General features: G+C 34.2%; 2 protein-coding genes across 2 annotated transcripts in view; both read left to right on the top strand.

Annotated features, from left to right (window-relative positions):
* The window catches only part of LOC145822426 (uncharacterized), a 45,306-nt gene extending 18,287 nt beyond the window's left edge, over positions 1-27,019 (top strand). The window contains exons 8-11 of the mRNA XM_082919409.1: positions 24,259-24,656; positions 24,848-25,001; positions 25,085-25,692; positions 25,790-27,019. Coding sequence (XP_082775535.1) covers positions 24,259-24,656; positions 24,848-25,001; positions 25,085-25,692; positions 25,790-26,629 — 2,000 coding nt within the window. The 3' untranslated portion in view covers positions 26,630-27,019. The remainder of the gene's footprint in view (positions 1-24,258; positions 24,657-24,847; positions 25,002-25,084; positions 25,693-25,789) is intronic.
* LOC145822427 (uncharacterized) lies at positions 7,351-23,718 on the top strand. The gene is made up of 5 exons (XM_082919411.1): positions 7,351-7,831; positions 22,573-22,767; positions 22,881-23,161; positions 23,500-23,534; positions 23,618-23,718. The coding sequence occupies exons 1-4, from the start codon at positions 7,519-7,521 to the stop codon at positions 23,503-23,505; spliced, it is 795 nt and encodes a 264-aa protein (XP_082775537.1). The 5' UTR covers positions 7,351-7,518; the 3' UTR covers positions 23,506-23,534; positions 23,618-23,718.
* Positions 27,020-27,795: the final 776 nt, after the last annotated feature.

Genomic DNA, 27,795 nt, shown 5'->3' with positions numbered 1-27,795 from the left:
ATATAATTTTCAAAAGGTGAGAATGATCTGTAATAAACATAAAACTGAGGGGTGTCAATATAATTTACCCAATAAAAAAAGAAAAAAAAAAGGAGAAAAGGCCCAAATTCCACTAACCCAAAAAAAAAAAAAAATCCAAAACGAAGAAGAGAAAAAATATCTAATGAACTAGGGTTAATTACACTAATAGTCCCTATAGTTTGGGACTTGTGTCACTTTGGTCCCTGACTTTTCAATTGTGACACATTTGATCCTGAATTTTGAATTTTGTTCCAAACAAGGACAATTGAAAATATCATTAGATTTCTCAAGGGTAAAATTGTCAATTTGATAAAATATAAACTAATTTGACAAAAATAAATGTCAAAAAAATATTTTTAATTTTTTTAAAATTATTTTTATCCACAAATGATAAAATTATGTAAAATTAATAAAAATTACATGATTAATTTTTTAAAATTAATTTTACATGATCATTGAGAGGGTGATTTATGATCTGGAGTTGGGCCGAGATATCGACCGAGCAAGTTGAAAGCCCAGCAGTGCATTGGGCCGGGATGATCGACTGTTCGCCCAGAGAAGGGCTGCCAGAATTTGGGCCGGGCAGAGTTCGGGCTGTGTGCCACCCCGGACCGGACAGAAACTGCTCAGCAAGGCAGTGCTCGGTCGGACCAGGATGCTCGGTCCGAGGATGGCCGAAGCCAGATAGGCCGAGTGACCGGCGCCCGGGAAGGCGCGGACATCCGAGGAAGTTGTCTGACCGGCAGAAAGGCCGACCCCAGGAGGCACCTCGGGCTAGGCTTTGCCGAGATGCCGCCTAGCCCGGTCCTCCTCAGTCTTGGCCAGTGAAGTGCTAGGGTATGGAGCACGGCATGGCACAACAACGGATAGGGCAGCTCGGCTGCCGAGCTCCAGCTGTGATGACAGACAGTTGAGGTTAGGTGATGAATGGCATGGTTTATGCTAACAGATGGGATAGCAGAGCCACGTGTCAGGAGATGACTGGGAGTGGATATGGGGCTCAGAAGGTATATAAGCATGTCTGCGCCCCCCATACGCAACACACGAACATCTCTGTAAGGACTTCTTACACTCAAACACTCTCTCCCTTCTCTCTATCCATCCTAAGGTGTGTGCTAACTTGACCGTCGGAGGGTTTTTCCGGCCACACACCGCCGGGTAGCTCACCATTACTTGCTCGCAGGTGATCGGACATCGACGGAGCTCGGAAGAAAGGAATACGGGCTTGCCGGAATATTTGCTCCCCGTACAATCATCATCCAAATACATAATAAAAATTAATTTGGTAAAAAAAAATAAATGTCTAAAAGATTTATCAATTTTACATAATTTTATTTTTCGTAGGTAGAAATAATTTTTTAAAATTCAAAAATATTTGTTTGACATTTATTTTTGTCAAATTAGTTTATATTTTATCAAATTGACAATTTTACCCTTGAAAAATCTAATTATATATTCAATTGTCCTTATTTGGAATAAGATTCAAAATTCAGGGTCAAATGTGTCACAATTGAAAAGTGAGGGACCAAAGTGACACAAGCCTAAAACTATAGGGACTATTTGTGTAATTTGACCAATGAACTAATTGGAATACGAATACTTAAAAAAGGATTTTCTAATAAATTTCCTCCTAGATTATCATGGGACATTATTTACATAATGTTTTAAATTAATTATATAGCAAAATTTTTTATAAATAGAACATGTAAACTCACCATTATTAAATAGTGGATAAATGATGACTAACTTTTCATGTGTATTACAGTTTTTATTAAATAAAATTACCACGTAAATAATATCACATCATTAAAATATCTAATTATTTTTCTATATATAGCTATAAGCATGCTTCAATCAAAACACAGAAGTCATCATTAACTTCTTTGAGTTATCGAGAGAAAATCAGAGAGAACAATTCTTCATTTTTAGTCAAGAATGGCAGCTCAAGCAAGTAGATTCATGGCCAAGACCATGGTCCTAAAGAACTGTGGAATATATTGCAGGTGATAAAGTTGTAGTTATACAACTAAGAAGATGTGCATCTACGAGTTTCCATTGGAAATAGGCAGGATTATCAACATCTGATCCAGAAGCATCTTTGATTGTGATGGATGGACAAGGTGATCAACAATTCCAAGCAAATCAGTAGCTTTCAAAATATTCTGAGTTTGATTTTTCCAAATCAAAAAATTTGAAGCATCAAGTTTGACAGTGATAAACGAAGACAGATTGGAAATTAAAAAGAAAGATTAGAAGGAATCGAAGACATCGAATAAGAAGATGAATTGGATTCAAACACAGATGAGGATCAACTCGCAAGAGATTGAAGCTCTGGTACCATGTGGAAAGTTAGAATTGAACACAGAGATTTAAGATTTAGATATTTTCATTGATAGCTCTCTCTCACACTTTTCAACTCTCTCAGGATAGTATCTATATATAGAAGCCTAATACATTCTTCTAGAATCTCTAACAGATTTGCATATCTCAAGTTAGTTATAATTGAGGGATGAACTAGTCTCATATCTTTCAGCACACGTGGAATCCATAACTGCTTTTTCAACTGTGGCTCAAGGTGTGGCTTGCTTCTGCAACTGTGGCTAAAGTGTGGTTTGAGCTGAAGTTGAAGCTGAGACTGCAACTGAACTTTGTTCAGTCATTGGCTCAGTAGTCTCAACACATGTACATTGTAATGAGTTTTATTCCTCTTGTATTTATTTAGAATTTCTCTCCTTTAATTAATTTTTTATTTTTTTATTTTGGTAATAATGATATGTTGTATTTCATTTTCAATGTAATGTTGGTAAAATTATAACGTTCAATGATGTCTTCCCCAGCATGCCAAATTAAAGTACTTGATAGCCCAGCTTGAAAAGCATTTCTAAATTTTTTTATTGAAAGTAATTTCCATTTTTTAATTTTATAAAAAGAAATGTGTTTTGTTTGGTTCTTACCCTAGCATAAAATTTGTTTTCTTATTATATTTATTGTGTATGTCATACACAATTCAACTCCTAAAATGGGAGAAAAAACATGCCCTTTTGTGAAAGGAATTGAACCTTTGAGTTTATAGGGAGATGCAGCCACTCAAGCGAAATAAATTTTGTATTTTGAGAAATTAATTTAAGAAATTACTTGATGATGACAACTATACTTTCAAACCTTCTTAATTTTAACTTTTGAAAAGTAAAAAGAACTAGATATGGAATCAGAAATCAAATATATCAAACAAAGTAGTGAATGTTGCATTACACATAATTGATTCTCATACCATATGTTTTAAAATAATTTCTCAATAAGTGGGTATTGAATTAAATCTATTGATTAGCTTAAGTGCGTATAAGTATAGAAATAGTAAAGTGGACCTAATGGTTGGGGCAGCAAATTGATCACAGCTCATTTAGCCTAAATTTGGGGATGTATAATTAACTATAGTTAGGTAAACCTTACTTGAAGTTTGGCCTTTAACTTTTTTCTAAATGAGAATGAACTATACTTTAGTTCATCTTAAATTTGGTCATGAAAATTCTCGAGACACGAAAATCTTAAGATATGATTCAATAATTAAAAATGTAATGAGACAGGAGAAAAAAAAAAAAAAAAAACTGGGAACTCATAATTATGTATCCCAGACAATTTGCATATATTTTTTTCAACAGTTTGATATTTATTATTTAAAATAAAGAAAATATATTTATTATATCATATTACAAAATCCGTATTTGGTCAATGAATTCCAAACTTTTATGAAAACATAAAAGTATAGGCTATTTGATAATAGGGTAATATTCAGAAATTTAATCTGAATAGTACACTAAGTAAAATATTTTTAAATTTTAAATGAAAGCCTAAGAAAATCTAAATTAAACCACCGGCAGTCATAATCAAAGAGATCATAATATAATAATCAAATGTCACTTAAGATACAATCAAAAAAATTTAGTCATAACAAAAATAACAACTACAATAGATGATAATTAGGTCATAACTAAAAAATACAATGAAACATATCAAGTCATAATCAACGCTACAATAGATCATAATTAAAAATCATAAAAGATTATAATTGAAGCATATGATACACCCTTTCAAGAATAATACATATTATTTAAAGAATTTAAAATCTGAATAAAAGTCCCATATAAATTGGGTTTAGGCTAAAAAATAAAAGAAAAGAATATTGTCAATTTCGTTAGTAATAATAATTTTTTTCACAACACTTAAAGATTGTGTCACAAATAATCCCAACACAAAAAAAATCATTTTAGTGGGTACGAATTATGGGTCAGTAATTCTGTTTACCCAAAAAAATAATCTCAAATTTCTATCGACGTAACAAGATTGTGTGATTAAGATTGAATTCATTTAATATGAGATTATACATAGAATAAATTGAAACCACAAGTTTAATAATTCTAAATAAATTTTGAAAAGGATTTTTGGTTTTTTGGGCTAAAATAGAATTAAAAGATAAAATATGCTAAAATAACTAATAACATAAAATGTCATATCAAATTCATAATTATTTTATTTTTTCTCTCACAAACATCATTTTCAGCTATAAAAAAATCTCACCCTCTCCTCAAACATAACTATTTTAACCTATTAAAATAGTCAATATTTAAAATAACCTATTAAAATAGCCAACTTCTCAAATGTGAAGGCTCCATTAGGGTTGTTTTGGAAATATAGTTAAACAAAAATGGTAGACACCTCAAAAATTCTACCAAAAATTCTGTCAAATGTCTCACATTAACTTTTTAATTTTTTTTTTCAAAAAAAACGTGTAAAAAATATTAAAAATAATATGACCTAAAATGAATTAAAAGTTTAAAAATAATTTTTGACCATCCTTTTAAAATAGCCGTAGAAAGCTACTGTTGGGGATTACCCATTAATATCACGCGTGCCAACCACCAACATATATAAACTCGTTACACTGCCAACCACCAACATATATAAAACTCATGACAGTGTATTTTGTAAGAGTATTCACACTAGTCTCTATAAATTAAAATTTTAATTAAATATAGTTAGCAAATCATGAAACAATGCTCCATTTGACTCAAAAATCTAATTTACTGGCAATTAAATAGTTTATCTTCTTTTTTTTTTTGGGGGGGGGGGGGGTGGGGGGCATAAGCTTTGTCTCCACTATTTTGACTTTTTTGAGTATTTTTCATTGAGGGAATGAATGATAAAACAGAATTAGAATAGAGAGTCTAATGAATGATACAGTTAAAACAGTAATTAATTAAAATAAGAAATTAGTTTTTTTAAATTAGAATTTGGCTCAAAATTTGTTGAAACTGATGTGGATGTTCTAATTAATCATAGAGCAGAAGGTTGTTAGATATTAAAAGAATTTGTTTTTTTTTTCTCACACATTAGAGCATCTCCAATGGCAAGCTATTGGAACTGCCATTGCCAAAATTTAGCCATAGTCTCCAAAAATCTTACTCCAGTGGACTGCTATAACCCTTGTTAAATTTGACAATTGCCATTTTCTCTGTCAAATTTGGCAACACGTTTGGCAATCATCATCCAAGCAAATAGAATTTTGCTCCAAAATTTCTATGGAACAAACAAACACATTGGGAAAAATCAAGCAGCAATACAATAATAATAAAAAATACTATTTTCTAGATTTTTGGAGATGGAGATAAAGGCAAAATCCCCCCTCCCTCCGAACAGAACATATATATATATATATATATATAACAAATTTAGAAAACAACAACAATAATCACTACAAAGACAATAATCAAACAATTTCAGAGAAATTTCAAGCAATCTCAAACAAAGCAAAAGGAATCTCAACTAATTTCAAGCAAATTTCAAACAATTTCATAAATGAAATTTCATAAAAATAAATACTTGGAAAGGGGTTTGAAGTTTCTTCATCTTCTTCACTCAATTTTGTAGTGGTATCAAATGGTGGGGTAAATTATATATATATATATATTTATTTTTTTATATTTGTCTAGTCAGATAGAATGTAAATATTTAATTTTTTTTAGAAAAAATTTGAAAAAGGTCATAAAAGATAAAAAAAATAAACAATAACAAAATCATTAAAAAACACATAACCTAAAATCCTATTCAAGACTTATAAAAAATTTTAAAAAAATTCTGGAAATATTTTTGATTTAAAATATAAAAATAACAGGTGTAAACAAAAAAAAAAAAATCGAACACTGTTTCGATCAACCAGCCGGATGTTCGGGTTAGCCAAATTTTCCCGCCTAGAAAAGAATTTTCAAAAGTGGGTGTAGAATTATAATTTGAAAATTCAAAACAAATACTACATTGAAATCAATGGGTGGAAATGTGTTTGGGGAGCTTCTCCAAACGCGGCCTAGTTTTTTGTCAAATTAAGGATGAACCAAATCTTTCACTAAATTTTCAATAAGCTTTTTTCTTTTAAATTTGATTCCGTCCCAAAATAATAGTCTATTTTGGAGAATTTACTTTTTTTTAGTAATACAATTATTACATTTAAAAAAAATAATTTTCAAAATTATCCTTTGATAGTACAGTATATTTTTTAGGAAATATCAATTATCATAATTATACTTTTTTGTGTTGTTAATAAATTTTTTTAAAAAAAGAGAACAAAATAAGAAATTTATATTATTTTAGTCCTTAATTTTTAAGAAAAGACTTATATTTTGAGTGGGATGGAGAGAATAATAAAATTTAAGATGAACAAGTTATTTTTTAGAAACTTTTGATGAAATTTAATGAAAGATTGGAATAACTCATATCAAAACAAATTTTTAACTCATTTAAAATCAAATAAAAAATTTAGTAAATGATTAGAGATGGTGTATCTATTTTTCTAGTCAGATCAGTCGTTTCCAAAATTTTCATAACTCATTCCTTAATTAAATCCATTAATCAACTTTCATTCTCTTAAAATTCAAAATTCCCTCTCTGCAATCTATTTTTCTTTTCAAAATTTTCACAACTCATTCCTTAATTAAATTCATTAATCAACTTCCATTCTCTTGAAATTCAAAATTCTCTCTTTGGAATCTATTTTTCTTTTCAAAATTTTCATAACTAATTCCTTAATTAAATTCATTAATCAAACTTCATTCTCTCTTGAAATTTAAAGTTAAGTTTGATAGAGCTTTCTAACTATGATTTGAAAGTAAGAGTTATAATAAATAAATAAATAAATAAAAATTTATATTATTCTGATCAACTGGCTGAACGACCAATTAATCTAAATTTTCCCGCCTTTGATAAAGCTTTCAAAACTGAGTGTAGAATTACCTTTGGAAACTATAAACAAACATTCAACACAAATAAAGAAGTGGAATCATAGTTTTAAAACCATTCTGTTCCAAACAGAGTCCAATATTCTCTCTCCCCGCAATCTCTCTCTCTCTCTCCATAAATACCTACCCCTCTCTTCCTCACCTTCCACATCCTACATTAACTCTCTCTCTCTCTCTCTCTCTCTGTACACACACAGGGTCTTTTGTTAGAATGGCAAAGGAAGTTGAGGAAACAGTAGTAACAGAGCAGGAGTTCTCAGCCAAGGACTACCACGACCCGCCTCCAGCTCCGCTAGTGGACGTGGTGGAGCTGACAAAATGGTCGTTCTACAGAGCTATCATTGCAGAGTTCATAGCCACACTTCTCTTCCTCTACATCACCGTCCTCACCGTCATCGATTACAAGAGCCAGATTGACCCCATCAAGAACCGTGACCAGTGTGGCGGTGTCGGCATCCTCGGCATCGCATGGGCCTTCGGCGGCCTGATCTTCGTCCTTGTTTACTGCACCGCCGGTATTTCTGGTTAGTATAAGCTAAAACCATTATTTACCATTTTACTAATTTAAACCCTAATAATTATACATATTTTTTTATTAGTTAAGATTGTCACTGACCTTTGTAAACAATAATTATTCTACCTGCACAAAAATATATGGCTGAATTGATGTAGGATTAATAAAAAGTGAGATTCATCTCATGTAAAAGGGTTCTGTTTAATTTTATATTCAATTTTTATGTTTCTAATTATTTATTTTGGAAAGAATTGAATTGTCCAATATTTTGATGTGAGCTCAAAATAAGATGATTCATCCTATTTATTTATTTTTAATTTGGATCACAATCATATCATCTCACCTTATTATATTATTTCGTCATTTTTGTTTGGGTGAAGTACCAATAAATGCTAAATTTAGATTTTGTGAACTGATCAGTCCCTAGGTTTTTCTTATGGACCCAAAAGTCCTGTTATAAGTGAAATTACTTTAAGGGATGGGGGCAGAACACGCGTGTGTGGAAAACAAAGGGTGAATGTGGGATTTTGCAATAGGCTGAAATTACACATTTACACCAAGCTCACTATAGATTTTTTGTGTTTTCCCTCCTTCGCAATCGAATCTCACACTATCAGGGTAGGAAAGTTTCTGTATTCCCAATGTTGAATTGTTGCGTAGTTAATATGACATTGGGTTCCAATATGTTCTTCGTTGCAACTTCCAGAAGTCGTGAGATTGAGGCACATTAGGATACAGAAACCCTACATTGTGTGAACGAGGGATTGGGTGTTAGAGCCAGCAGACGTCGAATTTGTATTGTTGAATGGGTGTTGCGGAGATGACAACGCCACGACCAAGTTAGTGATGTTTATTTGAAAAGGAGTCGGGAATGGGAGGCCTATTGATAGGGTTTGCTAGCGTAGAGTTAGGGATTGCAACGTTGGGGTTTAATACTGATGTTGTATGCCTTTTTTGTGGTATGTGCTTGGTATTTGGTCCACCACTGTTAGATTTTTGAATTTTGTTGGGTTTAGATTGTTTGGCAACGTCATCTGGTATTCAATCTTGTGTTGATGTGTGTTTTTTTTTTTGGTAGGATCAACCATTCTGTGTTTCTCTTTCACTTTTAGGTTGGGGTATTATCCGGGTGACACATTTTGCAATTGGATTGTGATGTTAATGGGTGATATATGAGAATTTCACATACACATTAAACCATATAACCAAAATGTGGTCCTGGTTATGTGATCCTAATGTCTATGTGGTTTGGCATTACATGTTGGCCAACCTAGGTATAGTGTCCTGTGTTGTGGAACTGTAGATGTGTTGGATCTGCTTATATAACACGGCATTGACACCGTACTCAACTATGTCGTTGAACGATATGAAAATAAGGAGTAGTGGTTATATTGTCAATGTGTATGGACATTGTTCTGTCAAGGTTTTCTAGTGTTTTTTATCGTTTTAATGTGTTCTTATTTTTAAACCAGTATGGGTCGGAATGGGTGGCTGATGTGTTGTTGTAGTTGTTGTTTGTATGTGATTCGTAAATTTGCGATAGTTGTTTAGGTCTTTGATGGGAAATGTTATATTGGTTATTATGTGTTCCGTCACACTTCTTTGAAAATGTATTATTGGGTCTTCCATAAGCTTGTGAGATTGTATTAATTGTTTCCGTATGTAAGGAATCGTTAAGGCATACACGTTTACATTGGAAGTGCGTTTATGGAGAGTGATAACAATTATTGAGTCCATGAATGGAACAATGTTTTGCACGTTTGGTGAGCGAGTCCTGTACAGGAATAACCTAAGTACACTGCAATGCACATGACAAAGAATATGTTATTCAACTCGTTGTCAACATGATACAAACATATGTGTATTACACATTAGTATACAGTCGTTATAAGGAAATGATGAATTCAAACGTCGATCCACCTTGAACTTATTGTAACCAGGTACGTCGAACAACATGTATACCGGACCCGGCACCAACCCATCAAACTTCCCACAAATAACATCAACGATTCTCTCGAATGTCGATGCATAATGCAACCGAATAGCAGCATAACGACAAAATCCCAGCATCCATACCTGCGCATAACAAACACATGGCCATCACACATTCCATACATTATACATTATGGTGATGTATAATTTTTTTGAATTAGACACCATTACAGTTAACTTCTTGATTGAAAAAAAAAAAAATGAAACCCAGATTGAAACAAAACCACCATGATGACCAAACATGCTAACGTGCATCAGTAAACCAACATAGACACATCGAGACCACCGAATGCGAAAAAAATTGCCAACCCGTGTAGAAAACCACATCGATCAACCACCAAACAAACCCACATTACACATAAACACCCACCATTAACACAACACACGACAAACATGAAAAATGACCCCCAACCAATAACAATACCCACCCCTCTATCCAACTAAAAAATCACATCACACCCCTGTGCATAAAGAACAATCGACCAAAATGTACATACCTTGTGTCATTCTACTAGACCCGAGCAAATGCAACACCACCGTCTCTAGAAAAACACACTAGTAAAAAAGACTCCTGTTCACTCCCCGAAATGCCAAAATCCACATCCACCGTGATACACTCCATCAAATCTCACACACAGAATAATATCAATCACGTCTTACCCACCAAATCTCACACACCCAGGAATTTGTTCCCAAAATGAATCATTAAAAAGGGTATTCTAGTCAAGAGATACGCCTTTTCAAAAAAAAACTAAGACCTATCCGTCCATAAGAAAACTCTTAGGACTAAATGGATCAACGCTCCCCCATATAGGATTTATGGGTAAATTCTCCTTTTTGTTTTATAGTATATTTTAAAATTATATTTATTATTGGAAAATGTTACGAACCCCAAATAATCTACCAAACTTCGACCCACACAAACTCACACAAGTGAGAGATTTGGCAGAAAATTTAGTAGATTATTTGGGATCCCTAATATCACTCTTTATCATTTATTTATAACAAGAGTCTAGTTAATATGTGCTTTTAGAATAAATGCTAAAAATATTTAAAAATATTATGGTCTTGTTTGGTTTGTTTTTAAAATATTTCGATATTTCTTTAGAAAATTATTTTCTTGTTGCTGCTTATTTGTGATAGCTTCCAAGACTTTCGACTTTTAGGTTCTCCTTTATCTTCCTTCTTATATGTAGTTACATCAATATCTATGTTTGTGTTTGTTTATCTCGGTTATATACAATTGTTATACAAGTTTCAAAATTCCCATTCATTCCGAAACTAAACGAAGTTTATGGTTTGAGGATTTATTTTGATGTTTGTTAATTGTGAAAATCTTGATGAAGCTTGATTTTGTGAATTGTGACATGTTCTTGTATGAAAGGAACTGCTTTTCTTGATCTCGATTGGATTGTTTAATTTTTATTATTATTTATTTTTGAAAAAATCTGTATTGGAGTTTTGTCATTTAGCTGTGTGATGTAAGGGAAAGACTTTAAATTGTACTTGAAGGGTTAAGTTGCTTGTGGGTATTAATGGCAAAATCAAAGAATCAAACATTGATTAGATAGTATATTAGTATCTACTTGTTTATATATATATATATGTTCTTCAAAACGAAACATTCTAGGGTTTGGGAAAGATTCCAGCATTCACCCGAACTTCTTCCACCCAATTTGATTCGGATTTCGGAGTCCCTCTCCTCCATATTTGACATTCATTGCAACCTATGAAATATAGATACTTCTAGATGAGAGTTGTATTTGTATCGAGTATCAATACTTTTTGGATACTAGCATAAACCTATTTGATACTTCTTAAACGTATCTATAATTTGAAATTTATTTTATTTTATTTCAATCAAGTACTAAATCGGCTATTCAATTGATCCTAAAATCAGAATATGTGGAGAATTGATCTAAAAGAGAAGATCAAAAAGTTTTGAGAAGAACTAGAAGAGAAAAGAAGAATACAACGGTCAAAACCTTAATCTCACAAAAACGGCCACAACCTATAACTACTCAATACTATTATCTCAAAGCTAACCGAAAACTATTACATAGAGCCATATATATAGGCAACGTAGGAAACCCTAATTAAAAATAACAAAGTAAATCATGACATTATTTGGAAGCCTAATCTCTAATAAAATAAGTAACTAAATATACTAAGGTTTTAATTAAATTATTAATAAAAAAAAATAAACATAAATTAAAAAAAAATTACAAATAAATGAAATCCACATATCACGTTCCGCATTGCGTAGATCATGTAACTTATTTTGAAAGTTGAGTATTTCTTGCATAGCATTAGAGTAATTGTTAGGATAAATACAAGAGTAGTTTCCAGGTAAGAAGAATTGGGAAACATTGAGAATAAAGCATGTCAAATTTGGTCCAAGTTTGAGTGGACATAATGTACCCTCAATATATCTTATATGAATATATTATCAATATTAATATATAAAGGGGGCTCATTTTGGTGTTGATCATGTACTGAAGTTGTGTATTATTTTCCTTCTATCAAGTTATGGGGCAATAATCAAAATTCTCACAAACTCCTTTCCACTTAGAAACATTAAAATCAACTTCCCACAAATTCACATTCTGACAACTTCTCCCGAAACTGCTTTTCACTTGCCAACTTTCTCTTTCAAATCAAATGGTTTCCTATATGAATTGGAGGATGTCTGTGGTGCAAGTGCTATTATACATCAAGTGTTTTCTTGCTCCTACTGGTGTTGCAACTTGAAGGATGACATTTTCGCTTGAAGGCCTCAAGGTGGGTTGGGTCTTTGATTAAATAATGATTGTCATTCAGTTTCTTGTTGCAGTGGAAAAAACAGAGTTGCAAAGTACATTGTCTCTGTGTGTATTATATATATATATATATATATATATATTTGCTCTATCAAAGAGGAATAGACTTTCCAATTCCTCCAAACCAATAGTATGGAGCAGAAGAACATTCAATTATCTCCTTGGATTTGCTCAGTAATTTTATACTATCACCACCACCCTGGTTTAAATGACATCACTTATGTTGGAAATTGGGCCGAGTATTTGACCTGAATTTGGGCGCCTATGTGGCATGACCCATGGCCCATTCAAATTACCCATGTAATTTGAATTTGATTTCTTGATTATCCTATTTGTTAGGATAATCCTCTATCTATCTACATCAATCCTATCCTTAGGAGATATAGATAGATGGATATATATGGTTAGATATTTGATTATATATTTTAATATATAGAACATCAGATACGTGATGTGGTTTTTTATCTACAACATTTTTTCCCTATACTCTCTCTCTAACTCTCTCCCATCAGAGAACGATCTAGCCTTTGCACTGTGACTAGTGTGGGTGATACTCATACTGTAGTATCACTCCATTGTTGGTTGTTCATGGTTAATGGTTGTCAAGCACGTGATTTACCAACAAGGTTCTTTGTTTTGGATTCTTTTACACAAGATATAGTTTGAATCATTTTACCTGTTGCGTTATCTGTATCTTACATTGGTATCAGAGCCATAAATGGGTATTTTCGTGCTTGTTTTTTGTGCATTAAAATATGTATATAATTATATATATATACACACGTGATATATGCATGAAAAATTAATATTTTTTCGAACTGTCCCCGATCAACTTGAAATTTACATATGTTGTGGTATATTTCATGTAGAATATATCTGCAAAGTTTCATGAAAATCCAATGGTCGGGTTTTGAGAAAAATGGAGATTCATATTTAATTTTTCGAAACTTTGACTGCATGCTGGTTTTAAATGCTTTGTTTTTATGTTATGAAAATTATATATTTGGAATCCTTGTTTTGATACCTTCGAAATGGTATATTATGGGCTTGATTCCGACTTACGGTTGATGAGAAAAAAAAAAACTCTAATTTCAGTTCGTTTTGTGTTTTGTGTTTTTGGTGGCTTAAGGAAGAAGATGAAGTGTAGAGTTTCTGCACTTCCACTCTCATTAGAGAGAGGGTGTGCTACACTCCATTATTTGTATTTGTTAAATGTCATTTTTGATACCACCATAGTTTTTATTTTGGAAAATGGAGTCCAGCAGTACCAAAATTGGACCAGAAAACACACTGGAAGGCAGCGCGTGTGCCTCATTGCTCCAACTGACGCCGTCAGCGGCGGGCACGTGCCATCACGCGCCGGGCGTGCTTCCACGCTCCATCACACGCGTGTCAGCCACGTTGTCCACGCGCGCCGCGCACCCAGCCGAGCCGTGCTGTTTTCAGCGTCGGCTTGTTTGGTTTGGCAGCTGGGTGTAAGGCGCTGTTTGTTGTTTTTTAAAATCTAGAATTGCTTTAAATGGTCATAAGTAATTCATTATAGCTTTGTTTTAAGCGTGGTTGGTACTGTTAGACTTAGAATTAAATTTTTAATCTACTGTAAAATTTTCAAAATTTTATGAAAATAAAAATATTTTTCCTGAAATAATAATTCATTGTTTCTGCTTTAAAATGCTTCTGGTGTTGCATGACTAAGTTTCTGGGCTAAAATTTTTTCTATAGACTACTGTAATGGTTTACTATTTACTGGTATGATTTTTTCTTTTTCCCAGATTCTGGAATATTTATTTCTGATTTTATGTGTATTTATTAATTATTTGAAATTCCAAAAAATACCAAAAAATTTCAGAACTGATATACTTTCTGTTATGGCATAATCTGAATATTAAACATAGCATATTGTTATTTTTTGCCTAGAGAGTTTCTAATATGTTGTGATTAGAATAACATGATTAATTATTTTTTATTTAAATTCCATTATTAAATGTAACATAGCGTGAGTTGATTGTGAATCTACATTAAGATGCTATTGTATAGAATTAGAATATTTTATCATGCTTTAGACATGCCATAGTCAGTGGGAGGTTGTTCGGTTAAGAGAAATCTTTGTAGATTTACTCCTGAAAACTAATATTTTGCGCATGAATTAAATTAAATTTTTGGATAATTGTCACCTGTGGCACAAGAGATGATTACAAGCATAGCGGATTTTCGATCTTGCGACTTGTGTAATATTGTCACTATTTAATTTAGATTTTTGCAGTAAAATTATATTATACTAATCAAATTAATCCCAATGCGAATTTCTCTCTAAATTGACTTAGCTTATGGAAGTTAATTTGGTTGACCTAAACTTAGTAGAGATGTTTAAATGTGAACAATGTAATCCTATTATTTAGATGAGCAAAAAGTCTTGGAGACTTTATGTTAGAGTTTAATTGAGCCAGAGTAAGGAAACATGACTCAAATTCTCCGTGGTTTTGTTGCCTTGTTTGGCACAATAAAAATTGATGCATGCGCTATGGTTAGCGGCATGCTACGTAGTTTTGATTGGTGAGTTTTGGAGTTGTGAAATTAGTAAGCCCTCAATAGATCTGTATATGATCTTTGACTATTGAGCTGCGCGGATTGACTTTGTAATTTAACTTGTACTATTGTTGCATCATTGGATGAAGTAACATTCAAGAGTAACGCCATCTAAGAAATGCGAGCTTAAATGAATTAGTCATTAAGTATAAGACGAGTAACCAGTATGAGCAATGTTTTGCTCTCTACCCAACTGTTGGGAGTGGATGGAGCAAAAATTTCACGCACTATAGTAGTGTACATTAAAGTATCACTTGAAGTTAAAAGATTTGCTCTTAGTAGCAGCAAAAATCTATTAACACTAAGTGAGAAGATTAGCACCAAGTGACTGCAAAATCTATTAGCATTGCCAACTTGTCCAAGTCTGGACACTTACTGTTTCCACACTTGAGTGTGAGACATGATGAGGCGCTTCTTTGTATGATTCCTTAGCTAGGCTAACGCTTTTGAATAACGTTTACCACTTAGCAAACGTTGCAACATAGTAATGAAAAGGTCAAGGCCGACAAGGTTGTTATGACTCTAAGAATTTGACGCATGGCTCGTGAGAGCATTGTGTTGAATTAGACTCTTTAGCCTAATTCGCGCTTAAGTTACTTCGGGAGTTGTCATAGATTGATAGCTTATTCTCTCCTTCTTGTGGATAGTAGAATTAATTGTAAGTAACTATGAAGCGAGAAACAGAGATGGCAAGAGGAGTATCGTCATCTTTCAACTAGATGCAGTAAAGTGTATGGAGAATAAAATTGACTTGAAAGTGCAGGGGATTAGCACTTGCTAGTTAAATTTGCGACTTAGGTGCACTTGATATTTCCATAACATCCTTTTATGATCTAGTGAACATGAATTTGTCGTGAGTCATTACCTAGTTGGGCCTAAAACCTTTAAAACTTGCCTTCGAGAATTCACGCATTAGAATGATTGGAATTAGTTTATGACATTGGTCATGAACTGGTGGCTTATTATACTCAATCACATTAATGAGAAGATGACATAGATGGTTTGAGTAGGCCCTCTCGGGCCCACTCGCTTGTGACATCTTGCTCTCATGTGAATGTGTAACTTTGTTCGCAATGGTTGCGCACAAGTAAGTAGGAAAGCTGCAGAAGGGCATTTGTATTGGCGCATTTAGTTCACTATGATATTTGTGACTGGATATGTGTAAGGGTATGATAGCTAGCCTCAATCTTGACACATTTATAGATTATGATACGCATCTTAGTCAAGGCTATTTGATCTCCCATAAGTCAAAAGTTTTGAGATGATTTTTGACATTGCACAAATGAGGTTGAGATCAATTAGATAAGAGCTTTTGTGCTTTTAGTTTTGACCAAAGTGGCGAGTATCTATTTGAGTTTTTTCTGAAAACTCTGTGAAGAGAGATGGATGCTTAGAAAATTGATTATTCCTAGTACTCAGCAACACAATGGTGTAGTAGAGATAAGGAATTAAATATTGTTTGTGTTAGGTGGATGATGGCGCAAAATGTTTCCCAATTGGGAATTGCACTAGTTTGTTGCCTATATGCTTAACTAAGTACCCTCCATATCAGATTTTACACTCCATTTAAGTAATGGGTTAGCAGAGAGCCATTTGTGAGCGATCTGTTACCATCAAGTAGCTTATCTTTATTTTACTTCTCTTAAGGTTGCGAAATTAAGACCTAAAGATCTAGGGCGCATTATTGTATGCTGCCTTGTAAAAACTTAGGGTCATGTGGCGCATTATTGTATGCAGTCATGTAAACCCTCCAGGTCATGTGCTTATAGATAAGCAGCTTTGTGGGAGTGTAACTAAGTCACATAAAGTTTTCTTAGTAAAGATGACGTGAATAGAGTTTTGGAACTCTATAAAATAGAGAATTCTAAGTATAGCGGTTTATGTAGCCTAGTTGAGAATAGAAAGAAATTTCCAATATCCTAGGGACAGTGGGAGCGATGTGCCTACTAGTGGATTACTCCATTAGAGAAGATTACGCTACATTCTTAGTTGCGTGGTAGAGAATGTGAAAATTTTCCACGTCATCAGTAGGTGATTGAGAGGGAAACATTCATGATTGCTCCACAAGATGATAAAGAGCCTAGGATAATGCCAAAGGCTCTCTAGTCCCCCACTTTTAGAAAAGTGGATCAATGTTGCGCAGTTTAAGACAAAGTTTTTGAGGATTAACCATTTCTATAATTTGGTTGACTTTCCGATATGACGCAAAACTGTTCTAAAGTTATGCGCGATTTGGATAGTCATTTTTTGAAGCATAAGGCTCGCTAGATACCGAAAAGTCGCACCATTGAGGAAGGTGTAGACCATGAGAAGACTTTCTCCTGGGGAGTAAGGTTACTTTGACTTAGGCTATGATTGACATGAGTTCGGAATTTTGATTTGTGGACGTTGTGACCCAACTTCTTGTTGGAGAATTGGATAAGTAGATCTGTAGGGATTTACCTTTTGCTTTTATGGTGAAAAGTTAGGAGCGCAAAAAGGATTGCTAGTTCTAATAAATCTTTTACGGCCTAAAACAGTTACCCAAATAGTGGTTCTTAGATTTCATTGAGCCATGATAGGCCAACGATGATCGATGAAGACCACTGAGGCATGATCAATGGTCCAAAAGAAGTTTTTCCTTACTTAGTCATTATGAGCCAAGAATTTATACGGTTGTCGCCACCTAGGATTGGCAGTCCTCTGTTTTAGACATGATGGACATGGGTGATGTTATTTATATGCTCAGATGTAAGATCCTTAGAGATTGTTCTGGGAGAATTCTCGGTTTGTCTTTAATGACTTGCATAAGGAATATCCTAGAATGATTCTAAATGCGAAATTGCAAACCCATTGACTTACCTATCGGTAAAAGCTAGAGCCTTAGCTATTGAGTGAATCCTCGGATTGTCTTTGGGAGAAACAAATGGCCTATATTCCTTGATTTTTTTTTTTTTGTGGGAGCCTGAAGTATGCTATGTGGGCGTATTCGGCATAATGAGTGCTATCTCTTTAGATGGTCAACTGAGTAGTTTTAGACCTTGACCTTGCTCATTAGACTGTGGATAGGATGCTTTACTGGTAGTGTATAAATTTGCCATTTGTAAGATTTAATGCGCTAGTTGGGCACATCTTGAATGAACGTAGATTGGTCAACAAAATATCTTTAGAGAGGTAATTGCGCAAGAGGTAGTGATCTTGAACCACTTCATGTGAGGCGCACATGGTGGATTCTGTTGTATATGCTTATCGCAAGAGGTGCTGATAAGGTTTATGCTTGGAATCCAGAATTGCGCAGACTGTGGTCATGTTTTTTTTTAAAATCGATCACTTATTTGTTGTGAGATGATGGGATGTTGACACTATTATGGTTTGTGTCATAACGATTAGCAGATGATGATGTGAGCAGGCAAGATTGGCTCACTCACACGAGCAATCACCCTTGGTGCTTGGGAGTGAGCAAGGATGAGACTAGTGGTTTATTTTTATTTGGAACCAAGAAAGACTTAAATTATCCACTATATATGTCGCCTTGGTTACAACCAAGATGAGGTTGTGTCAAGGACCAAACATGGATGTTAGTACCCACTTTCCATGTTGTGCCTGTTATGATTAGCTAGATGCGAGATCTCATTTGGCGCCTGGAAGGCGAGCAAATAGAGAATTCGGGTTAGGTGCTAGAAAGAGACTAGACTAAGATCTGTACGGTGTATCGAGTATGACGTCACTCTTTTGGAAGAGTTACTCCACCGTAGCATGTATTCATACTCCATGTGCTTGGCGACTGAGTAATGAGGTGAGAGAATGGATCCCTGTTTCCTCACCGTGTGAGTCTTATGTGTCATTATTGATATGACTTTCACTTATGTACCTTTTTGTGACCTTTGACTATGTCACAAGGTAAGGGGTTGATGTTTTGCTACCTTGGTATGTTGCTTGCGGTCATGTATGATTCGGCCTTAAGGGGCATCACTGGGAAAGCGGTCAATCCTAAACTAAATGGCATAAGGGCAAGGGGAAGATCATCTAGTATTACATCACAGTTGTATATTCACTGCCGACAACTCACATCGCTCCTTATGAGGCGGATTGAGTCTGAATATATTGCAATAATTGAGAGGGTCAAACATGCTCTTTTAAGTGATTAGAGATGTTTTTGGACCGGTGTAATTAGATGGGTCTGGGATATATGAGACACTATTTCTATTTTTTGGGTTGATGTCCCTATGCTGGCTCATTTTGAGTTTTTAGTATAGAGCTCCCACATGCAAGTGTTTCTCAGCGGTCGCACGGTTCATTGGTTAGTATGGGATTGTTCAATATTTGGGAGATTGAGATAGAGATGTGCCAGTATAATGCCAACTCATGTGCGAGTGGGAGATGTTGGAAATTGGGCCGGGTATTGGACCCGAATTTGGGCACCCATGACCCATGGCCCATTCAAATTACCCATGTAATTTGAATTTGATTTCCCGATTATCCTATTTCTTAGGATAACCCTCTATCTATCTACATCCATCCTATCCTTAGGAGATATGGATAGATGGATATATATGGTTATATATCTGATTATATGTTTTAATATATAGAACATCAGATACGTGATGTGGTTTTTTACCCATAACATTTTTTCCCTATACTCTCTCTCTAACTCTCTCCCATCAGAGAACGATCCAGCCTTTGCACTGTGACTAGTGTCGGTGATACTCATACTGTAGTATCACTCCATTGCTGGGTGTTCATAGTTAATGGTTGTAAAGCATGTGATTTACCAACAAGGTTCTTCGTTTCGAATTCTTTTACGCAAGGTATGGTTTGAATCCTTTTACCCGTTGCGTTATCTGTATCTTACAACTTAAAAGACTTTTGTTCATTTTTACGTACATATACATCTATGATAAATTGTATGTATATATAATGTTATGTTGACTTTTGTTGTGTGATGTTGTGTATGAAGCTTTTCATAGTCATTGTTGCCTATGAAGCACGGGTACAGGTACGAATACGAATACTAGTACTGGTACAATACGGGTACTACATCAATATGGTAAACTTTTTAAAAAATAGGGTACGGGTAAGGCTTGGTACACTTGTAAAAAAATATTCATTTTTAATTTAGAGTAATGAAAAAATTAATTAAATGATTTAATTTGTTAAGGTTCAACTTACAATTAACATTTAATGTCAAAAGTAAAGGTATAAATCAAAGTTAAATGTCAATATATTAAATAACTTACAAACCATAGTTTAATTTTAAAATCATGCTAAGTATAAAACAAAAAATAAAAAAGAAGTCTAGTGAAAGGAGTTTTATCTCTGCAGTAGAAGAAAATATTATTTCAACTGAGGTACGGTACGGCTTGGGTATATACTAGGTACGTCTAGATACGTCAAAAATTAAAAAGAAAAAGCTTGGGTATGTGTTGTGTACCTGGTCAGTACGTATGCAGAAGTACCATACGAGGAATATACATATTTTCTCTATCAAAGAGGGATAGACTTTCCAATTCCTCCAAACCAATATTATAGAGAAGAAGAACATTCAATTATCTCCTTGGATTTGCTCAATAATTTTATACTATCACCGCCACCTTGGTTTAAATGACATCACTTAAAAGATTTTTCATCATTTTTACGTACATATACATCTACCATAAATTGTATGTATATATGTAAAATTTATTTTGATTTTTTTTGTGTGATGTTGTGTATGAAGCTTCTCATAGTCATTGTCGCTATATGCTTAGCTAGATATAGTGACCTATCTGCCTATAATTTTCATTTCTTTCACTGTTATTAATTTCCTATGTCAAATGTGTTACAAAGAGATTAAATAACTTCAATTTGATGATGGTATTATTATCCCCTGAAAAAAAAAAAACACAAAAATTGATGATATTCTAAACATAAAATTTAACCGGGACTTTGAATATTTTGTTAATTACTTTTTTATTTTTCTTTTTGTCCATTTTTTAAAAAAATTTACTGGGTTGCTGATCTTTTGAAGTAATTTACGGCATCATTTTTGGTAACATTTCATTTATACCATAAATTTTATATTTAGAATTGTTATTGTCTTTCAATGATTTATGCACACTTTGTGCTTGCTATGACTCCTAGTAGTTTGAAAAACAGTCTTCACAAAATTACTTTTTAAATTTATCCATATCTTACTTTTCCAGAATTTGTATGGATGTATCCATATTGTGTCGTACCTCTATCATGTATCCCATTCCATGCTTTATAGATTCAACTAGTCACTTAATCTCTACCAATATTACACTTTGAATTTTTTTGCGTGCCGTGACTTCTAGTAGTTTGAAATTAAGACTATTTGGTAGACTAGAAAGTCAACACATACTTGATGTGCTTGAATACATCGTAGGGAAGCATTGCAACTCTTGATGATAGTGGAGTTATATGCGGAGCATGGGACTGGAAGTAGAGAGCTTACATACTTTATGGTGGTTATGTAACTGTGTATATAAAATAACTATGTGACTCTCAAATGATTTGATTAATTATCACCATCTGAATAAATTAATCAATTTTTATTCAACTTTTTTCTAGAAATCTAAAGTCTGACTCAGCTTCACCAAAATTAGAGTGTTTCCTAATTATAGATAAATAAAGAAAAATAGTTTATCCTAAAAGATTTATGACAATTACTTTTTAATTTATATATATTTTTATTTATGGTCGTATCCTTTAACATAATCCATATCCTACTTTTTTCAGAATTTGTATTGATGTATCCATATTGTGTCATACCTCTATCTTGTATCCCTCTAGCCATGCTTTATAAATTGTAACTAGTCACCTAATCTCCGCCAATACAATACTTTGTACTTATGTCTTAATGTGAGATAACACAAGTATATTGGAAGAAATACTCTGTAATAATCTAATTGTAGGTTATATAATACGTGAATGATATTTCTCTGCTCCATGTAGGCATGTTTATATTCTAATTCTAATTTTCATGTCTTATTGTTTATCATAGTGTTAAGACTAATAATCAATCCATTAGAATAGACCTGTGTTTCTAATTCTTCAGTTACTTTCGGGGATGGGAGCAAAATTTTAAGAACCTTAATATTTTACAGTAGTTCCCTTATGGTAGGTCTGAATTTCTGATATCATTTTATTTGTGAGATATTTCATAGTTCTGCATCATCTTTGACTCTCCTAATTCCTGATAACTAACACATCAATATCTAAAGGACTCTAATTTGCTTAGGCTGCATGAAAAACCACCAACTGATCTTAGTTTCTGCATCAACATTAGGAACAATTCTGCAGTTACTTGAACACATACATTCTTCCATTTTCAATTTTAGCCTGAAACATTTTATTCTTGAATTCATTTTCACAGTAGTGTTGGAGAAAATAGATGAGCAAGAAGGTTTCAAGCTGTTTGGGACCACAGATTCTCGTGAACCTGAAAATGCAGTAGAAATACTCGAGCAAAGGGAGCAAAAGGTCTTATTTCATGAATCCACTAAGTTGGGAAGAGCAAGCAACTTGCGCAGAAGTTTAGATTGGGATACTGCTTTTTTCACCAGTGCAGGTATGCTTTTACAAGAAATCTGAAATATTTGGTGCCTTCTGCCAATGTTAACTCATTTCATATGGTTAGAGCAAGTTAAAATTTAAAGTCATTAATGCTTCATGCGTGATCAGGACTTCTAGATCCAGAAGAGTTGTTTATTATAAATAAAGGATTTGAGAAGGTTGAAGCTCACCTATTACCCGTAACTCAAGAAGATCTGTGTACGCGGAGATATGTAGACTCAGAATCTACATTAGATAGTGATGACTTCTCCTTGGACAGCAACCAAAGCACTGAGGTTGATTTGTTTGAAGATATAAGAGCATCCATTGAGAAATCCAATATTTGTCCAATATTTGCAAGTCAGTTTGCAAATCAGGAGTTGGAGAAGCCCACAAACGGGAAACCCACTGTAAGTATATTGCAAATTCAGAACAAATCTTATTGTGAATGGAAGAAGAAATTTTTGCCTGTTCATTTTGTATGTGAATTGCAATGTGATTGCATTTAAGGTATCCCAAAGAGATTTAATGGGTAATCAGGCCTTCCGCTATTGTTGCAGCAGGAAATATTGAAACCTCACTTGTCCTAAATTCTTTTCTTACTCTTAGGCTTAGTAAGCATAATATCTTGTGTTTAGGAGGTTGGTACCTAGCCTTAGTGTCTTGTAAAAAATGTTATATGGTCTCCCTTTTTATGCATCTGTTTATCACAAATATATGCTCAATATCTATGGTTGCATCTTTTCAGCCTTGAAGAAACTTGATGACATCTCTCGAAATAGGGTATGTGCTATTGATTGTAGTCTTTCATTGTAATTGTTCTAGCATTTATTGAGAAATTAAGTTCTCTTGTATCTAAATATCAGGTGAAATCCACACCAACTTCTAGAAGCCAAATCGTCTATATGCAAGGATCAAAAAGAGTTAAGGAGGTTGTCCATCCACAAATCGTCCAGGCATGTATAAATCGAAGAAAATGAGATTATATAGTTCCTTTTAGTATTTAGTATGCATAAGTGTATCTCAATTGCTCAAATTGAAAGGCTGCATTATTATTTATAACTTACAAGTTACAAGTTTGTCTAGGCATGTATAAATCGAAGACAATGAGATTATATAGTTCCTTTTAGTATTTAGTATGCATAAGTGTTCATCTCGATTGCTCAAATTGAAAGGCTGCATTATTATTTATTACTTACAAATCACAAGTTTGTCCAACATTTGGTAGTCTAACATGTTGGATATGTAGACACAAGAGTGTGTAAGGAAATGAAATTTTAACTCTAGGATATGAATTAACTGAGTCAAATTTATTTGATCAATACAGGATGCTAAAAAGAACATGGTGTCAGTAGGACAAAGAAAAAAGATTTCCTTAGGTGCCGACCATGTCAAGATGGGAAATAAAGATGCAACCCTTGGATCTGGTAAGAACCATCACATAATTTAAAAGTTCCTTTCTTCCAATTCTAATGGAATTTACATCAAAATGCATTGACTGTTACAGGAAAAGATTTAGTATCCAAGAAATCTGGATTGGGGAACTCATGTTGTTCCACTAGCTCTACAACATCCCTTGAATCATCTTCTTCAGTTTCTGTCACTACCAGTAATGATTCATCAGCTTCTTGTTCTCCATCTGGTAGTGCTTCGTCATTGAAATCTTCCTCAAACTCGAGAAGAAAAGCAGATTCCAGGAAAAGTAGACTTGCTGCCTCTAGTTCAACCTCCAAGACTCCTCTCAGGTGCTTACTAGGAGACAAAATTGTGTTGGAAAATCCTGGTTTGTCCACCCCTTCATTGTCCATGTCAAACCATTCTTCCAATGATCCTGCAAAATCGACCAAAAATTTCAAACCTTCAGGTCCCCGAATGCCATCACCAAAGATTGGGTTCTTTGATGAGGTAGTTTTATTTTCTTCCAATTTGTTTAGTTCTATGTTATGAGTATTATTATTTATTACTTACAAGTTACAATTTTTGTCTAGCATTTGGTAGTCTAACTTGTTGGATATGTAGACACAAGATTGTGTAAGGAAATGAAACTTAACTCTAGGATATGAATTAACTAACTCAAATTAATTTGATCAATACAGGATGCTATAAAGAATGGTGAAGCTAATTCATTTCCTCATAAGTCACCCAAGATATTAAGCAAGATGAACATGGCGTCAGCAGGACAAAGAAAAAAGATTTCCTTAGGTGCGGACCATGTCAAAATGGGAAATAAAGTTGCAACCCTTGGATCTGGTAAGAACCTTCATATAATTTATTAAAAGTTCTTTTCTTCCACTTCTAATGGAATTTACGTCAAAATGCGTTGACTGTTACAGGGAAAGATTTTATATTATCCAAGAAATCTGGATTGGGAAACTCATGTTCCACTAGCTCTACAACATCCCTCGAATCATCTTCTTCAGTTTCTGTCACTACCAATAGTGCTTCGTCGTTGAAATCTTCCTCAAACTCAAGAAGAAAAGCAGATTCCAGGAAAAGTAGTATTGTTGCCTCTGGTTCAACCTCCAAGACTCCTCTCAGGTGCTCACTAGGAGACAATATTGTGTTGGAAAATCCTGGTTTGTCAACCCCTTCATTGTCCATGTCAAACCATTCTTCTTATGAATCACCTGCTAGCTCCATTGATGGATGGTCCTCAGAATCATCATCAACTGCCAACCAAAGCTCCAACTGTTTAGAGGTCAGTTTTCATACCAGTACTTCCAGAGGAGCTTGTTTAGGAAATGATGCCACCCAAGCATTAAATTTTCAGAGTTTCCCACATGATGAATGTTTCGATGATCAAGAAAGTCATCAAACAAGGTTTCCAAATCTATGTCTTGAAATAGTTAGGGGAACTGCTAATGATCTTGCAAAATCGACCAGAAATTTCAAACCTTCGGGTCTCCGAATGCCATCACCAAGGATTGGGTTCTTTGATGAGGTAGTTTTATTTTCTTCCAATTTGTTTAGTTCTATGTTATGAGTATTACCTTGTGAAGTCAGTATTTCAATCAAGTAAAGCTTATCTGCTTTGGCAGGACAAAGCTATGCTGTCGACGGTAGGTAGAGCGCAGAGTGCTTTGCCTAATATCAGTGGGGTGACAAACAGAAAAAGGCCGGATGAACTTCAGACTGCTAGAATTTTACTAGAGAATGGGGATACAAAGCTTGGTTCTGTGCAAAATGGAGTGATAAATCCTTCTTTGAATGCCATTCGCAGATATGCAGCACAAAATCAAGAGCTAGATAAAAATTCCCCAAAAATGTCCAGCACGTCTGCAACCTCGAGAAATTTACCAGGGAAAACTTCAAAAGGTCAGACTGATACATCTCCTCAATTGTGCAGAGAAAATTGCTCAAGATCTAGTAAAGTTATTGACGGGGGACATAATTCAAAAAAACTCGGCCTGCGTTCTAGTTTGAAGGCAGAAAGGAAAAGAACAGAAGGGATATTGAAAAATGAAATGGGTGGAGAGAGCAAGAGGCCAATGACGAAAGAACATGAAAGGGCCAGCAGACGCCCTCTTGAGAATGACCCTCATTCACTTCATGACAACGAAAAAGAAAACATACCTAGTTTTGGAGATCATGTTAATGGTTTAAATAGATGTTTGGAGGTCATTGATCTCAACAGGGGCGTGGTGATAGAGCTCGAAGGGAAGAGGGGTTGCTCTCATTCCCACCTTGGTGACAATTTCGCTGAAAATGACAGAGCCCCCATATATATGTCATCCTTCTCTAAGGAGTACCTTTTTCCCCGCCAGCAGGTTTCACCAAATGTGCTGTCAAAGACTGGACCACTCTCTCTTTCGACAACAGTTGAGTTCATGCCCAGCACAAGAACTCCATTGGTGGACAAAAATTCTGCTCCCATGTAGCAGCAGATTAATTCAGGTTTATAACAGAATCAGAATCAACAGTAGACAAGGCAGTGGAAAAGGTGTCAAAACACTCCATTACATGGCATTGGAGATCAGATTTTATTTTTTATTTTTTATTTTATTATCTGAACCTAGGATTAACATTTCAAGGCATGGTTCTCTGTTCTATATTTCTCTCACCTGAGTTTATTAATCTTTAAGTTGGTTCTTCTGTGAACACTTCCCATATATTAGCAAATTGTCCGATCAACCTTGTCATTTAGTGTTTTTTGATTGTGCAAGAGTTTAATTGGATTGGAGTTCATAGTACTTGTATAGGAAAAATTGTTCCTGAATAAACACATACTATTTGTCAGATCAGATATAATAAATGTGTTGGATTTCTCATCTGTTTTGAGATTTGAATGCTAGCGTATGCTTAGCACATATTAACGTGGAGAAAACAAGTAAGGTAATATAGAACATCATTAAATCCATTGACATTCCAGGCACTGAAGTTAGCCACTGAAAATGCAGCAGTCACTGAAGTTAGCCACTGAAAATGCAGCAGTCACTGATCCTGTTCTGTAAGGAAAAATCACTATTAATATGCTGTGAATAATCTGCAGGAAATTTGAGAGGGAATTTAATTCTGAGCTTGAGAGTCTCGGGCCAATTTTGAGCAGCAGTTCTCAAGCCGAGCCATATTTAACTCTTCCTGCTCAGTGGATTCTTAGTGTTGGAAGGGACCAGTAAGTTAGTTCTGACACTTTGCTCCGTCGTTTTTTGGGTGTAGACAATATTATTTAAGATGCCTTGATTGCATTTGACTGTATGTATAGGATAGAGAGTTTTGTCCCTTGTTTGATTCTTGAGTTTTGACTGTATGTATAAACTCGTTACACTGCCAACCACCAACATATACAAACTCATGACACTGTATTTTGGGTTTGAATTTTGGGTTAGAGATATAGTTTGTATTAAGGTGGGGGTTCAAAGAGAAAATGGGGTTTCATTTTGTTGGATGGGGGTTCAAAGAAGTGGGGGGGCCAAAGTAAAATGGTGGGGGCAAATAGCAGCCCTCATAATTTAAGATGTCAAATATGGAATGCCTTAAAACTCACATTAGCATTTCATCACAGAAATATGGATTTCAACATATAACTTACAAAAAAGCAAAAAGA

This window comes from Camellia sinensis, chromosome 3, assembly GCF_055761805.1.
Source record: "Camellia sinensis isolate YWXY chromosome 3, ASM5576180v1, whole genome shotgun sequence".
Lineage (NCBI taxonomy): Eukaryota > Viridiplantae > Streptophyta > Magnoliopsida > Ericales > Theaceae > Camellia > Camellia sinensis.
This window is presented reverse-complemented; position numbering and strand designations above follow the sequence as displayed.

Bases quoted from the DNA above. Each gene is read 5' to 3' on its own strand.
- LOC145822427 (XM_082919411.1), top strand. From the start codon at position 7,519: ATGGCAAAGGAAGTTGAGGAAACAGTAGTAACAGAGCAGGAGTTCTCA. The intron at 7,832-22,572 runs GTTAGTATAAGC...TCATTTTCACAG, and splicing joins CTGCACCGCCGGTATTTCTG to TAGTGTTGGAGAAAATAGAT. The intron at 22,768-22,880 runs GTATGCTTTTAC...ATGCGTGATCAG, and splicing joins TGCTTTTTTCACCAGTGCAG to GACTTCTAGATCCAGAAGAG.